This window comes from Zalophus californianus, chromosome 6, assembly GCF_009762305.2.
Source record: "Zalophus californianus isolate mZalCal1 chromosome 6, mZalCal1.pri.v2, whole genome shotgun sequence".
Classification (NCBI taxonomy): domain Eukaryota; kingdom Metazoa; phylum Chordata; class Mammalia; order Carnivora; family Otariidae; genus Zalophus; species Zalophus californianus.
Window position 1 is genome coordinate 126,246,932 of NC_045600.1, and position 17,159 is coordinate 126,264,090.

General features: G+C 38.1%; 1 protein-coding gene across 1 annotated transcript in view; it reads right to left on the bottom strand.

Moving 5' to 3' along the window:
* TJP1 (tight junction protein 1) overlaps positions 1-17,159 on the bottom strand; it is a 255,838-nt gene that overhangs the window by 88,671 nt on the left and 150,008 nt on the right. The window contains 1 exon segment of the mRNA XM_027569943.2: positions 10,291-10,347. Coding sequence (XP_027425744.2) covers positions 10,291-10,347 — 57 coding nt within the window.

Sequence of the window (17,159 nt, forward strand, 5' to 3'; positions counted from 1 at the left end):
TAATCCTATGTAAAATTAAAACGAATTTATACTTAAAAGCTTTCCCATAAGAAAACCCTCCAGGACACTGGTGAATTCCACCAAGTATTTAAGTAAGAAGTAACATCAACTGTACAGGAACTCTACCGGGGAACACAACAGGAAGACATACTTCCCAACTGCTTGTTTTGAGGCCAGTAGCTTTCCCTGATACCAAAACAAAAACAAAACAAAACAAAACAAAAAAGAAAAAATCGTAAACCAATTCCTCATGAACACAGAAACAAGTATCTTAAGAAAACATCAGCAAGTTAACCTAGCAATATATAAAATGCATAATGTATCAAAACCAAATAGAATTTATCTTGAGAATGCAAACCTGTTCAATATTCAAAAATCAAGAAACTACACCAACTAATTTAAAAACTCATACAATAGGGGGAGGAGCAAGAGGGCGGAAGAGTAGGAGACCTAAATTTCGTCCGGTCCCAGGAATTCAGCTAGATAGGGATTAAACCATTCTGAAAACCCACGAACTCAACAGGAGATGGAAGAAAAGAATACCAGCAACTCTCTGAACAGAAAAGCGACCACTTTCTGGAAGATAGGAGTACGAAGTGAATCCGAGGCGATATTCGGAAGAACAGACGGCGGGGGAGGGGGGCTTCCAGCAGCCGCTTCTGGCAAGTGATAGAGCCGCGGAGCACAAAATCAGAACTCTTATTTATTTATTTAATATTTTATTTCTTTATTTGACAGAGAGAGAGACAACAAGAGCAGGAACACAAGCAGGGAGTATGGGAGAAGGAGAAGCAGGCTTCCCGTGGAGCAGGGAGCCCGATGCGGGGCTTGATCCCAGGAGCCTGGGACCATGACCTGAGCCGAAGGCAGACGCTTAACGACTGAGCCACCCAGGCGTCCCAAAATCAGAACATTTAGAAGTCAGCTCCGCTGTGGGACGACGCTCCAGGGCTAAGCAGGGGCGGAACACTCGCTGGGACAGTCTGGTCTCAGGACCCTCGGGGTCACACAAAGACGGGGGTGCCTGAGTGCGGCAGAGCTCCCAGGTATCGGAGCGGGGAAGCCGGCTGCAGAGATGGAGCCGAGGCGCGGGCTCTCAGCTCAGGGTTGCCATAAACCGTGATCCCCGGCCCAGTCGGGCCACTGCTCCTCCAGCAGGGACCCATTAAGCGGCAGATCCCGGGAGACTCCCCTTCCTCCCCCAGGAGGAGTGGCGCGAGAGTGCACCACAGGGATCTGCTGGGTTTGGAGACTCCACACGGGTTCGTGTGCCAGAGACAGAAATGCTCGGTCACAGGCGGGTGAGCATGGAGTGTGGCTGGAGACCGGGAAGAGGGGAGTGATTGCTTTTCACTGAGGAGCGGGACCCCGAGTTCTCAGCTCCTCCCGGGCGGAGATTGGGAGGCCGCCATTTTCACTTTCATCCTCCAAAACGCTATATGGAAAGCTCCCGAGAGCAAACTGGAGCAGATTCCTTAGCCCAGACCGACAAGGGCGGGGCAATTCCGCCTCCGGCAAAGACATCTGGGAACCACGGCAACAAGCCCCTCCCCCAAAAGATCAGCAAGAAGAGCAAGCCAAGACCAAGTTTACCGATCAATGAGAATGGCGGAACTCCAGCGCTAGGGGAATACTGCACATAGAATTCATGGATTTTTTCCCAAGATTCTTAGTCTTTCAAAGTTAATTTTTTCTTTACACTTTTTTTTTAATTTTTCCCCCTTTCAACCAACATCTTACCAATCCCCTTTTTAAAAAATCTTTTTTAGGGCACCTGGGTGGCTCAGTTGGTTAATAGACTGCCTTCAGCTCAGGTCATGATCCTGGAGTCCCAGGATGGAGTCCCGCATCGGGCTCCCTGCTCAGTGGGGAGTCTGCTTCTCCCTCTGACCCTACCCCCTCTCATGCTCTATCTCATTCTCTCTCTCAAATAAATAAATAAAATCTTAAAAAAAAGCTTTTTTATTTTTCATTTTTAGAGTCATAGACTATCCCTTCATAGTAGTTAACCTTATTTTTGGTATAACTATCTATCTATATGTATATATGTTGTTCTCTCTAAAATTCTGGGATACAGTTACTTCTAATAGACAAAAATATACCCTAAATCTCTAGTGTATGGCTTTGTTCTAGTCTCCTGCCTGATCACATTCTCTCCCTTTTTTAAATCCTCCTTTTTTTCAACAAGCTCCTCTTATCAATTCCTTTTATAGAATCTTTTATAATTTTCATCTTTACAGTCCTATTCCATCCCTTCATCATGTTTACCCTTATTTTTGTACACATATGTTTTCTTTCTTTAAAATTTTGGGAGGCACTTTCTTCTAACAGACCAAAATACGCCCAAAATCTAGTGTGTGGCACTGATCTATGCACCAGCCTGACCATATTTGATCATATTCTGTTTTTTATGTTTTGTTTTTGTTTGTTTTTATCTTTTTCTTTCTTTTTTCTTTTTTCTTTCTTTCCCTTTCTTTCCCCCTGGTTTCAGGTCTCTTCTGATTTGTTTAGTGTATATTTTTCTGGGGTCATTGTTACCCTTTTAGCATTTTGTTCTCTCATTCATCTATTCTCCTCTGGACAAAATGACAAGATGGAAAAAATCACCTCCAAAAACAGAACAAGAGGCAGTACCGACTGCCAGGGACCTAATTAATATGGACATTAGTAAGATGTTGGAATTAGAGTTCAGAATGACGATTTTAAAGATACTAGCTGGGCTTCCAAAAAAGCATGGAAGATATTAGAGAAACCCTTTCTGCAGAAATAAAAGAACTAAAATCTAACCAAGTTGAAATCAAAAAGGCTATTAATGAGGTGTAATAAAAAATGGAGGCTCTAACTGCTAGGATAACTGAGGCAGAAAAGAGAATTAGTGATAGAGAAGACCAAATGATGGAAAATCAAGAAGCTGAGAAAAAGAGAGATAAACAACTACTGGATCACGAGGGCAGAATTCGAGAGGTAAGTGATACCATAAGATGAAACAATATTAGAATAATTGGGGTCCCAGAAGAAGAAGAAAGAGAGGGGCAAAAGGTATACTGGAGCAAATTATAGCAGAGAACTTGCCTAATGTGGGGAAGGAAACAGGCATCAAAATCCAGGAGGCACAGAGAACCCCCCTCAAAAACAATAAAAATAGATCAACACCCCAGATTATAATAGTAAAACTTACGAGTCTCAGAGAAAAAGAAAAAATCCTGAAAGCAGCTCAGGAGAAGAGATCTGTAACCTACAATGATAGAAACATTAGATTGGCAACAGACCTATCCACAGAGACCTGGCAGGCCAGAAAGGACTGGCATGATATATTCGGAGCACTAAACAAGAAAAATATACAGCCAAGAATACTATATCCAGCTAGGCTGTCATTGAAAATAGAAGGAGAGATAAAAAGCTTCCAGGACAAACAAAAACTAAAGGAATTTGCAAACACAAAACCAGCCCTCCAAGAAATACTGAAAGGGGTCCTCTAAGCAAAGAGAGAGCCTAAAAGCAACATAGACCAGAAAGGAACACAAACAATATATAGTAACAGTCACCTTACAGGCAATACAATGGCACTAAATTCATATCTTTCAATAGTTACCCTGAATGTAAACGGGCTAAATGCCCCAATCAAAAGACACAGGCTATCAGACTGGATAAAAAAACAAGACCCATCAATATGCTGTCTGCAAGAGACTCATTTTAGACCCAAAGACACACCCAGATTGAGAGTGAGGGGGTGGAAAACCATTTACCATGCTCATGGACACCAAAAGAAAGCTGGGGTGGCAATCCTTATATCAGACAAATTAGATTTTAAACCAAAAACTACAATAAGAGATGAGGAAGGACACTGTATCCTACTTAAAGGGTCTATCCAACAAGAAGATCTAACAATTGTAAATATCTATACCCTGAACATGGGAGCAGCCAATTATACAAGCCAATTAATAACAAAAGCAAAGAAACACATTGACAGCAATACAATAATAGTGGGGGACTTTAACACCCCTCTCACTGAAGTGGACAGATCATCTAAGCAAAAGATCAACAAGGAAATAAAGACTTTAAATGACACACTGGACCAAATGGACTTCACAGATATATTCAGAACATTCCATCCCAAAGCAACAAAAGACACATTTTTCTCTAGTGCCCATGGAACATTCTCCAGAATTGATCACATCCGAGGTCACAAATCAGGTCTCAACCAGTACCAAAAGACTGCGATCATTCCCTGCATATTTTCAGACCACAATGCTTTGAAACTAGAATCAATCACAAGAGGAAAGTTGGAAAGAACTCGAATACATGGAGGCTAAAGAGCATCCTACGAAAGAATGAATGGGACAGCCAGGAAATGAAAGAAGAATTTAAAAAATTCATGGAAACCAATGAAAATGAAAATACAACTGTTCAAAATCTTTGGGATGCAGCCAAGGCAGTCCTAAGAGGAAAAGTATACAGCACTACAAGCCTTTCTCAAGAAACAAGGTCTCAAATACACAACCTAACCCTACACCTAAAGGAGCTGGAGAAAGAACAGCAAATAAAGCCTAAACCCAGCAGGAGGAGAGAAATAATAAAGATCAGAGCAGAAATCAATGAAATAGAAACCAAAAGAACAGTAGAACAGATCAACGAAACTAGGAATTGGTTCTTTGAAAGAATTAACAAGATTGATAAACCCCTGGCCAGACTTACCAAAAAGAAAAGAGAAATGACCCAAATCAACAAAATCATAAATGAAAGAGGAGAGATCAGAACTAACACCAAAGAAATACAAACAATTATAAGAACATATTATGAGCAATTATATGCCAGCAAATTAGATGATCTGGAAGAAATGGATGCATTCCTAGATGTATAAACTACCAAAACTGAAGCGGGAAGAAATAGAAAACCTGAACAGACCTATAACCACTAGGGAAATTGAGGCAGTCAATTTCAGAAACTCTTCCAAAAAACAGAAACAGAAGGAAGACTTCCAAACTTGTTTTATGAGGCCACCATTACCTTGATCCCAAAACCAAAGACCCCATCAAAAAGGAGAATTACAGACCAATATCCCTGATGAACATGGATGCAAAAATTCTCACCAAATACTAGCCAATAGGATCCAACAGTACATTAAAAGGATTATTCACACCACCAAGTGGGATTTATCCCTGGACTGTAAGGTTGGTTCAACATCCACAAATCAATGTAATACAATACATTAATAAAAGAAAGAACAAGAACCACATGATCCTCTCAATAGATGCAGAAAAAACATTTGACAAAGTACAGCATCCTTTCTTGATCAAAACTCTTCAGAGTATAAGGATAGAGGGTACATACCTCAATATCATAAAAGCCATCTATAAAAAACCCACAGCGAATATCATTTTCAATGGGGAAAAACTGAGAGCTTTCCCCCTAAGGTCAGGAACACAGCAGGGATGTCCACTATCGCCACTGCTATTCAACATAGTATTAGAAGTCCTAGCCTCAGCAATCAGACAACAAAAAGAAAACAAAGGCATCTGAATCGGCAAAAAAGTGAAACTCTCACTCTTTGCAGATGATATGATACTTTCTGTGGAAAACCCAAAAGACTCCACCCCAAAACTGCTAGAACTCATACAGGAATTCAGTAAAGTGGCAGGATATAAAATCAATGCACAAAAATCAGTGGCATTCCTATACACCACCACCAAGACAGAAGAGAAATTAAGGAGTCGATCCCATTTACAATTGCACCCAAAACCATAAGATACCCAGGAATAAATCTAACCAAAGAGGCAAAGGATCTGTACTCAGAAAACTATAGAATACTCATGAAAGAAATTGAGGAATACACAAAGAAATGGAAAAACGTTCCATGCTCATGGATTGGAAGAACAAACATTGTGAAGATGTCAATGCTACCTAGAGCAATCTACACATTTAATGCAATCCCTATCAAAACACCATCCACTTTTTTCAAAGAAATGGAACAAAGAATCCTAAAATTTGTATGGAACCAGAAAAGACCCCAAATAGCCAGAAGAATGTTGAAAAAGAAAAGCAAAGCTGGTGGCATCACAATTCCGGACTTCAAGCTCTATTACAAAGCTGTCATCATCAAGACAGTATGGTACTGGCACAAAAACAGACGCACAGATCAGTGGAACAGAACAGAGAGCCCAGAAATGGACCCTCAACACTATGGTCAACTCATCTTTGACAAAGCAGGAAAGAATGTCCAATGGAAAAAAGACAGTCTCTTCAACAAATGGTGTTGGGAAAATTGGACAGCCACATGCACAAGAACGAAACTGGACCATTTCCTTACACCACACACAAAAATAGACTCCAAATGGTTGAAAGACCTAAATGTGCGACTGGAGCCCACCAAAATCCTAAAGGAGAACACAGGCAGCAACCTCTTCGACCTCAGCCGCAGCAACTTCTTCCTAGAAACGTCGCCAAAAGCAAGGGAAGCAAGGGCAGAAATGAACTTTTGGGACTTCATCAAGATAAAAAGCTTTTGCAGAGCAAAAAGAAACAGTCAACAAAACCAAAAGACAACCCCAACAGAATGGGAGAAGATATTTGCAAATGACCTAACAGATAAAGGGCTAGTATCTGAAATCTCTAAAGAACTTATTAAACTCAACACTCAAGGAACAAATGATCCAATCAAGAATTGGGCAGAAGACATGAACAGACTTTTTCCAAGGAAGACATCCAAATGGCCAACAGACACATGAAAAAGTGCTCAACATCGCTCGGCATCAGGGAAATCCAAATCAAAACCTCAATGAGATATCACCGCACACCAGTCAGAATGGCTAAAATTAACAAGTCAGGAAACGACAGTTGGCGGGGATGCGGAGAAAGGGAAACCTCCTACACTGTTGGTGGGAATGCAAGCTGGTGCAGCCACTCTGGAAAACAGTATGGAGGTTCCTCCAAAACTTGAAAATAGAGCTACCATACGATCCAGCATTTGTACTACTGGGTATTTATCCCAAAGATACAAATGTAGGGATCCGAAGGGGTACGTGCACCCCAATGTTTATAGCAGCAATGACCACAATAGCCAAACCGTGGAAAGAGCCAAGATGTCCGTCGAAGGTTGAATGGATAAAGAAGATGTGCTGTATATATATACAATGGAATATTATGCAGCCATCAAAAGGAATGAGATCTTGCCATTTGCAACGACGTGGCTGGAACTGGAGGGTGTTATGCTTTGCGAAATAAGTCAATGAGAGAAAGACGTATTTTATGACCTCACTGATATCAGGAATTCTTAATATCAGGAAATAAACTGAGGGTTGCTGGAGTGGTGGGGGGTGGGAGGCATGGGGTACCTGGGTGATAGACATCGGGGAGGGTATGTCCTGTGGGGAGTGCTCTGAATTGTGTACGACTGTTGAATCACAGACCTGTACCTCTGAAACAAATAATACATTATATGTTAAAAAAAAAAAAAAAAAGAAGATAGCAGGAAGGGAAAAATGAAGGGGGGGGAATCGGGAGGGGGAGACGAACCATGAGAGACTATGGATTCTGAGAAACCAACAGCGGGTTGTAGAGGGGAGGGGGGTAGGGGGATGGGTTAGCCTGGTCATGGGTATTAAAGAGGGCACGTACTGAATGGAACACTGGGTGTATACGCAAACAATGACTCATGGAACACATCAAAAACTAATGATGTTTACGTATGGTGATTAATGTAACATAAAAAAAAAACATATAAAGATTCCTAAAACTCAACAACTAAAAACAATCCAATTAAAAAATGGGCAAAGGACTTGAACAGACAGTAATTTTCTATTTATTTTACCAAAACCTAAGAAAAAAAAAAAACCTCAATAAAAGGAAACAAACAACCGAATTAAAATGGGCAAAAGATTTAAATACATTTTACCAAAGAAGATCTGTGGATGAGAGGCTCACAGATACTGAGTATCATTAGTCTTTAGAGAACTGTAAAATAAAACCACAATGACAACACACTACACACCTATTAGAATGGCTAAAATTGGGAGGTAAAAAAAACCCTGATAATTTCAAATGTTGATAAGGATACAAAAGCAACAAAACTCTTACATACTGCTAGTGGAGATACAAAATGGTAAGGACAGTTTGGCGGTTCCCTATAAAGTTAAACATTCACTTACCAGAAGACCCAGACCAAGTCCATTCCTAAGTATTTACGCAGGAGAAATGAAAAGTATGTTCATACAAAAACCCATACACGAAGAGAATTATTTAAATCACCAAAAACTGCAAACAACCCAAATTATTCTACATTCATATAGTGGAATGATGCTCAAGCAGTAAGAAGAACTAAAAATAACAGCAACAAGAGAAACTATTGATACAAGCAACATCATGGAGAAATCTCAAATGCATTAGGCTGAGAGTCTAAGAGGCCAGTTTTAAAAGACCATATATTGCATATACATACGTACTGTATGAGTTCACTTACATGACTGTGTGAAAGGTTAAAGTATAGAACAGAAAACACATCAGTGGCTGCCAGGTGCTAGAGTTAGGGAACAAAGTTGACTACAAATGGGTACAAGAGAAAGTTTCAGGTAATGGGATAATTCTATATTTTGGTTGTGCTGATGGTTACATGACTATATGAATTTGTCAAACTCAGAACTGTATTCTAAGGATAAATTTTACTATATGCAAATTATACCAGTAAATGCAATAAAGGTATTAAGAAAATAAATGTAATGTGGTAAAATAAATAATACCAAATTATATCACAACCAATTAAACAATTATTAAGGTATACAGTTATTTTACAACATGTTTAATCTGATTTAAATACTCTGCTATCTATTACATTTCAGAATTGACCGTATTTTAGCCTTAAAAATTAAAAGTTAAGGTCATTATTACTGAACAATTTCTTTTACCATTTAGGGAGAATAAAAAAAGTCAAGTATATCTTATCTGAAATCACTGTTTTGGTTTTTTTAAGATTTTATTCATTTGAGAGAGAGACTCTGTAAGCAAGAGAGCACAAGCCAGCGGGGCGGGGGGGAGGTTGGAGAGGCAGAGGGAGAAACAGACTCCCCACTGAGCAGGGAGCCAGCCGAACTCGGGTCTTGATCCCCGGACCCTGGGATCATGACCTGAGCCAAAGGCAAGATGCTTAACCAACTGAGCCACCCAGGTGTCCCTGAAATCACTGTTTTTTAATAATTAATTTACCCATTATCTACTACATACAGATTCAAACATTCACAAGATAATCACGGGCAGAGTTCAGGAACATCATTTACCTACACCTTGCCACTTTCCTAGTAATGGACACAGCTGGTAGAAACAGTACTGTGAAGTGTTTAAATATTCTCTAATCTCAGGGTGCCTGGGTAGCTCAGTGAGTTAAAGCAATCACTTTGGCTCAGGTCATGATCTCAGGGTCATGGGATGGAGGCCCGTGTCAGGCTCTGTGCTGAGCATGGAGCCTGCTTAAGATTCTCTCTCTCCTTCTCCCTCTGCCCCTCCCCATTCATGCACACATTAGCACTCTCTCAAAAAAAAAAAAAAATTCTCTGATCTCCTTCTTTTCATTCTTTAAGGGGAAGAATAATCAGAAGAGTTAGCGCTCTTCAAAGGTGGAAAAGGGGAGAGTTACAGGAGGGGCTTATTACTTCACGTTAAACATAAACAAGCGCCATTAGCCCCATTTTAAACCTGTGAAAACCCAGGCTTTAGCAGGAGATTAGATCACTTGCCCATCTCTAAAGGAAAAGAGGCAGCACTAGGATTCAAATTCAGGATGGTCTCTCTTCAGACAGAGCTCTTAACTCTTACCCAGCTTACTGCTATGTGCTCTCTGTCCATCTGCAATTGCTTAAGCAACACCTTGGGTCTACATGTTTCAAATCAAGAATATCTTTTAAGATTTTATTGCTCACACAACCTGATTTGATTTTAAACCCCAAGCCTACAATAAGTGCACATATACTCAGAAAGGTTGAAGCAGTTTACAATTTATACCAACATACAATGTCTTTTATCTGATGGCTCAAATTTTTTTAAAAATAAATCACTTAATATCTTACTCAGGGATAAAAAAAAGGAAACATACAAATAACCACCAAAAGGATATATGAAAAAGTAATCATGTTCACTTTTAACCTTAATAAAGAATTTATTGCAACTCTAAATTTTAAACAAAGGAATATAGAAAAGTTTTTCCCCTTTCTTCCGACTTCCTGACATCTGGCTTTTCTCTATTGTTCTCCAAAGCTGCCAGTATCCTGAGTTATACACAGATTATTTACTGCAACAGAAACTTACCCTGTGAAGCGTCACTGTGTGTTGTTCCCATATAGCTGTTTCCTCCATTGCTGTGTTCTGATAAAGGAAAAGAAAAACAAATCATTTATCTTTTAAGAAAATGTCTTTAATAAAGTGAGAACATCCAGCAATTTGCACACCGAAATACCAAAATAGATATATTAATATTAGATATTCTGAAAGGAGTTTAATAATTACGGAAGGTTTTTTATTGCTTTTGTTTTTGTTGTGAGACAGGAAACTACACACAGGAACTTCCTTTGTTTTTAACTTAATTTGGACAGATGCTGCTCTATATTCATTTCATGCCAGCTGAAATCAGTATTCAAGCTAATTCTGTAACTTTATACTTAACATCAGATAGAAAAGAATAAAAGTTGGAATAGTACTATTTTAAAGTATCTGATGACAAACAAAACATTTTAAAAAGTATTCCTTACATTGTGCAAAGGAAGGAAAAGTCAAATACCTCTGAACTCAGTAATTATAAATATACATGTTACAGGAAACCAGATAAGACCATTAGATAGATTTGAACATTGGTTGCTTTAAAATCACAGTTAAACGCTACTGTTCCACCTAGTTTCAGTTTTGCTACAGAATTACCTTCTCAAGCTTTGTTTATAACCCTAAGGAAAAAAAGTTTTTTCTAGTATATGTATCGTGCACATACATGCATGCACATATAGGCATAACAAAAAAAAGCAAAACAAACAACTACAAAATACCCCAAGAGTAACCATAAAATTAAAACAACACCAGCTCCAATTCAGGTACTACTCAAACCATAATATAGTTCAGGTTCACCTCCTGTTAAGAACCTCTTACAGGGAAATAAGTTACTATCCAAGGCATTAGCACTAAAGAATTTTTAAAAAATTTCTTAGAAACTGGGTTAATTGCTCTTAAAGGCTTAAGTAATTGAGTCTCATTTCATGGAACTAGGTTACTAAAAATATACTATATTTACAAAAAAAAAAAAAAAGGCCTTTCCAGAATTAACAAAAGGCAGGATGGAAGGGGAAAATGCTGAGCATGACATTTCAGAACATCACGGGTTACCCACTGTTATAAATGCTGATTTCACAAGTGAGATCCGTTTTCTATTACACTGCTGTCATTAGCATCATGAGACTATGCCCATCAAGGTGCCATGGACCCATTTCTCCTTTCTCATAGCATCTTTAATCGAGGTTAATGCCACTTTAGAAAATGAATCCCTGTATTATAGAAAGCCTGGTTCCCTAAATTCAAAGCAACCAGATTAACTTTCCTGCCAGATGAATGAGAGAGGGAGAGAAAGGATCTCTCTGTTCACTCCCATAGATAAGAACTACCAACCTTACCAGAGTTTTGTTTCAATCTTCCAATCAAATGCAGCAAAAGCTCCCTTTAATGAGACCTCTGCGGTTCTGTTTTTTCACAAAAATTGACCAGGATTTAATGTATTAAAAAAAAAATTCCCCCATCAATGTGAAGCAACGATGATATGAGTAATTCTGCTAAATATTGAGAGTCCTACTGAAATATACATGATAAAAATATCTGCAATAATTGCCAGTTTGTCCAATCTTAGCTGACTTATTAAAAATGAGAACTGCTTGCATAGCTCTAAGCTCATCTTTTCTTGATCCACTTCAACCAGTAGCATTGCTTCACTGCCTTTTTAATCTCTTCCCTATCAGCGTAAAGGGAAAGTGATCTGACACCAGGCAAGTACCTTGATAACACCTTCTTTGGTATGAAGCAGTTTATCATCCTCCATATGATTTTAATGACCAGTTTTTCATTTTGTAAAAGAATATTAATCAAACAAGAAAATTCATTTAATGTTAAGGAGAGAAAAGCAGGTTATGAAACAGCTTATACATTGTTATCCTAATTATGTTTAAACATGAGTAGTAAAAGGAAGGCTACAAGGACACAAAATGTTAAAAAGGATCATCTTCAAAGGGAAGTGATTATGAGTAACATTTTTTTCACTAGGTATTTTATCTTTTTGCTTTCCTTTCTTCATTCTTAATCAGAATAAACTACCAATATATTTTAAACCACATTCACCAAATCCCCTTTGAAACTTCAAATATCTATTATTCACTGTTTTAGGAAACCAAATAGTATTTAAGATTATGTTATTGTTGATTATAAAAAGTATTTATTCTACTGTTGGTAAGGGATCTAATACATTAAGGTCTTAATGTACAAGCTTCAAGAGAAGTGCAGGAAGAAAAATTTATTTTGTTTGGGTAAGGGAAAAACTAAAAATACTAAAACAACTGTTCTCGGCATTCCAATCAAAATTGATATGTTTCTTTGTTGGAGGAATTAGAAAAGTATGCGTCTCAACTAATTCAATGGTTTCCCAAGAAAGGGTAATATAATAGCTCATTTTTCTCTTAAAGCCAAACATAGCCTATATTAGCTTGATTTATCACAAGGGAGGCAGTACAAGAAGGCAATAGAGAATGAGACATTAAAAAGGCAGTTAGTTGTGCTGGCTCTTGACCAGCACATTAAACCAATTTAATCCATAATATTATGCCTTGCCAATCCTATCACTTAAACCACAAAACAAAACAAAAAACTGTAGTCCCAGTTTAAATCATGAAGCATGTCCTCCCTCTCTACTCTCTAGCCTTCGGTTACTTCAGTGGCAAAAGCAGCAAAATTCTATCCACAGCTGTTTGTATAATAACTATGCAGACCTTATGAGGAGTTCTGAATGAACAGAGAAGTGAACAGATGAAGAAATAGATTTGTGATAATGCAAATACAGTAAAATATAATGGTAGACTCTTATTTGTCAATATTCAAGTCTCCATTGTAAAATTCTGTCAACTTTGCTGTGTTCTAAAATAATCACTAATAAATTTTAAAAAAAAGAAAATGATCATAATAAACTGGGGAGGGGGTTCTTACAATAAATCACTCAGAAATTGAAGGCTAATACTGATATAAAAGTTTTTATACTAATAAATCAAACACTATTTTCATAAGCACTACAAAAAGAAAAAATGTTCATTAATGACTGAAAATTTTTATACTTTAGAAAAGGGGGAGCAGAGGGTTTCCTTTGGAAAATACCTAATACCTTATGTTTTCACTATGACCCCTTTTATAGTGTTTTATCAAGTTCATCTATCACCTATTCAAATAAATGACTGCTAAAACTCAACATCCTTATTGTAAAGGATGTAAAAAAAAAAATCCTTGCTTCTCGTTTCTTATTAAAAAGAAAAACAATGCATAATTGCATAACTTGGACAAGGATCTTCTGGGTAAATCTATAGTCTCATTCCCAAAGCATTTAAGTTTCTGGGAGACCCAGGAAAAAAGTGTTAACTCCTTTAAGCATGATTCCAGCACTATTATTCTCTAGTAACCTGGAAAGATGCTGTTAAAAACAGAAAATGAGGGGCGCCTGGGTGGCTCAGTCGTTAAGCGTCTGCCTTCGGCTCAGGTCATGATCCCCGGAGTCCTGGGATCGAGCCCCGCATCGGGCTCTCTGCTCAGTGGGAAGCCTGCTTCTCCCTCTCCCACTCCCTTGCTTGTGTTCCCTCTCTCACTGTCTTTCTCTCTGTCAAATAAATAAATAAACAAAAACAGAAAATGAACTAAACCAGAAGTATTGAGATCAGAGTCCAAATGTGTCATACTAGATAGGTGACCTTCTTTTTCCTTACCTGTAAAATTAAAGAACTGGATGAAATTATCTCAAGTAAAAAGTCCTTTCTGGCTCCAAGATTCTGTTAGACTTTAATTCTAATTCTAGTCCAATTCCAATTTCAAACAGGCTGCATATTCAATAATTAGTGAGGTACTGCAGGCATGAAGAGTGACTGCAATTCATGACTACTGGATTCTGAGTTCTACGTACATTCTAAGTCAGCATCAACTGACTAGAATCACAATTTCTGAAGAAGCAAAAAGCTGCATTTCAGAATCTGCTAAGAGTTTGTTTGGTTTCTTTGTTCTAAGCTCCAGCTGGCGAAGGCACTACTCAGATCACCAACTCAGAAGGGATTCCTGCCAAAACTTCAGATCCCCATTCTAAGCAGTTCTGCTGTCCTTTAAGGGCTGATTACAGATCAAATGCGGAAAAGGCAGCAGGACACAAGAACTGACAAAACAAGATGAACCTGTAATTGGAATAAAACCAAATCCAAAATAGAATAAAATAAGGCAACTGTTCTACAAATAAAGGAAAATCTTAGCTCCTAAACATTATCTAGATACAGATCAAAATTTATAGTCAGTTAAGTTTTACCATCTTACGGCTGTTATTTTAAAAGCAACCCTTCATTTATTCACTCACTCATTCAACAAACATTTACCAGATATGCTAAGCTTTGTGGATGCCAAAAATAGATACCTCTTTCTCCCTAAAGGGCTCAAGGAGAAAGTTTATAATACTACATAAATGGTGTAGAAGGAGGATTCTGCCTGTTAAAGATCAGAGACAGAGTCCCAGAGAACCAATATTCAAGTTCAAGCTTGGAGAATGACCAGTTAAAAAAACTGGGGAGAGATGTTTCAAAGGAAACATCACATCAGCAAGGTTGCTGATGCTGCACATAAAGCTGGCTTTGAGATGGCTGAGTCGTACAATCTGTGGAAGAGGAAAGGGTAAAAAGAGAAGCTGCAAAAGTGCCACTACAACAGGCCTCATAATATAATGCTAAGGACTTGAAACTCAATGGGAAAACACGAAGGAATTTCAGGCAATCACGTGACATAGCCCGACCTCATTCTGAAGGCTGTTACCGGGAAGATGGATCTAAGGCAGGGAGACCAGTTAGAAAGTTGTGAAAATAAGTTAAAGATGGCGATAGGTTTCTGAATTGGGTAGCTGAGTAAAAAGCAGGAAAAAGAAAAGATTACAAATTCACTTTTAGACATCCTAAATTGAAGGTGCCTGTGGAACTATCAAAGCAGAGACACAGGCAGTAGAGAGCTGGATATACAGGGCTGAAGACCAAGACTGAGATCTGGAGTAGATAAAGATCTAGAAGTAATCAACAAAGTAGTATTGAACCCAAGAGAAAAGATCCAATTACCCAAGGACTAAGATGACCCTGTTAACTACAAATATTTTAGGGGGGAAAAGGAAGAACCAAAGAACTTGAAAAGAACAGCCAGTGAGGATACAGGAAAATCAATGAGCTAATACAAAATACTTGTTCAGAGAATACCAAAATAAAATATAAAAATGGAAGATATCACAAAAGAATAAAATTTCCATATGTTTTTTAAATTGTTGGACCTTTAAATATTAAATATATACCTAGACTGGTTTAGTCAGTACTATCTCTTCAATGAGGCAGCATGCTGAACACTTGGTAACTTGCTGTCCTCCATTAGGAAAATCAAGTGGCGCTCTCTCTCTGGGGTCCTTAGGTGGGCAGAGCTACTACACTGAATTATTTCTGAATTCGCTGCTCTCCAAAGTGTTTTTGTTTTGTTTTCAGCTATTTTCCACGCAAAATAAAATGCAAGATTATCTACTGAGATCAGGTTGAGCCAGGAACTTAAAAAGTACAACCCAAGTTTAGTGAATAAAACAGATGACCCTGCCCTCCTTGACTTTTCAAGTATTTAATTTCAATTGTGATCACTGCTATACAAATCAAGTACAAAGAAAAAGACTAGAGTACGTGTTAAAAGGCAGGGAAAATACATATTTGGATTGATCCAAAGGGTTGTCAAGTAAACAATCAAAATGGACATGTCCAAGATAAATCTAAAGTCAAATGAAGAGAGGTCTTGGGAGACACTCAGGGATTCAACAAACTTCTCAAATATAAGTTAAGAACTCACTAAGCTTAAGAATTCAAATAATGATCAAAATAAGAGTGTAGCAACTACAGGATGACAGTCTCAATACAAAGTAAGTAAAGTTAGTATCTAAGACCCCACTATACTCAACATGAGTTAAATTTTCAACTACTTTATTCTGTCAACTCCTTGGTTGGCAATTTAGGAGACAAATGATGATAAATATGATTAGAAAACATTAAAATAAAAGTTTACAAATAAATCACTGTATTTGTCACTGCCCTTAGATCAACATGAAAAGATATCAGCTTAACTAAGTTACCATTATACATACATTAAACCTTGAGAAATTCTCATCAGGAATGGTTATATAGACACTATAGAAAACTTTGAGTGCTTTCCAGTTATCAAAAATCAAACTGCATTTAGGTTGACTCTTTTCTCTCTCTCTCTCCTTCTTTCTTTTTTAGATTGACATTTTGTAATGGCTTGAAGATGGATAAAGGACTTTTCAAATACTTTCCAGGTGGAAAGGGAAAAGGGATTGGGGTGGCAGGGATGACTGAGTGTATCTTTTTACGTAGCTCTGACTCTTAGAACCGCAATATTGTTTCACCATATATATCCTTCTCGTATCAAAAAAACAACCAAACCAAACCAAACATTAAGACAAAAGTATGGAGGTGGGGGAGAGTACCAAAAATGGAATACAAACAGTAACAGATGAACCTAACTCTATTACAAATGAATAAGGCAGCGAAGAAAAGAACTTTAACTGTGGAAAAGAAAAAAGTAACTAATTGGGGAAAACAGTATCTTGACTGAATGCTGTAAGGCCAAAGACAAAAAGAACTATATAGAAATTCTGTAGCCTAGTTAGGAAGTCTTTCTCCTGGAGGTATGGGTATAAGTTTGAAACTATTTTGTATGTATACTAGAAGTGAACCAAGCAGTAAATATACTATAATGAGAGCTGGGTTTCTACTGTTGAGAGAAAAAAGTTATAAGAAAAGGAGGAAGGCTGGGGTGCCTGGGTGGCTCAGATGGTTAAGCGTCTGCCTCTGGCTCAGGTCATGATCCCAGGGTCCTGGGAT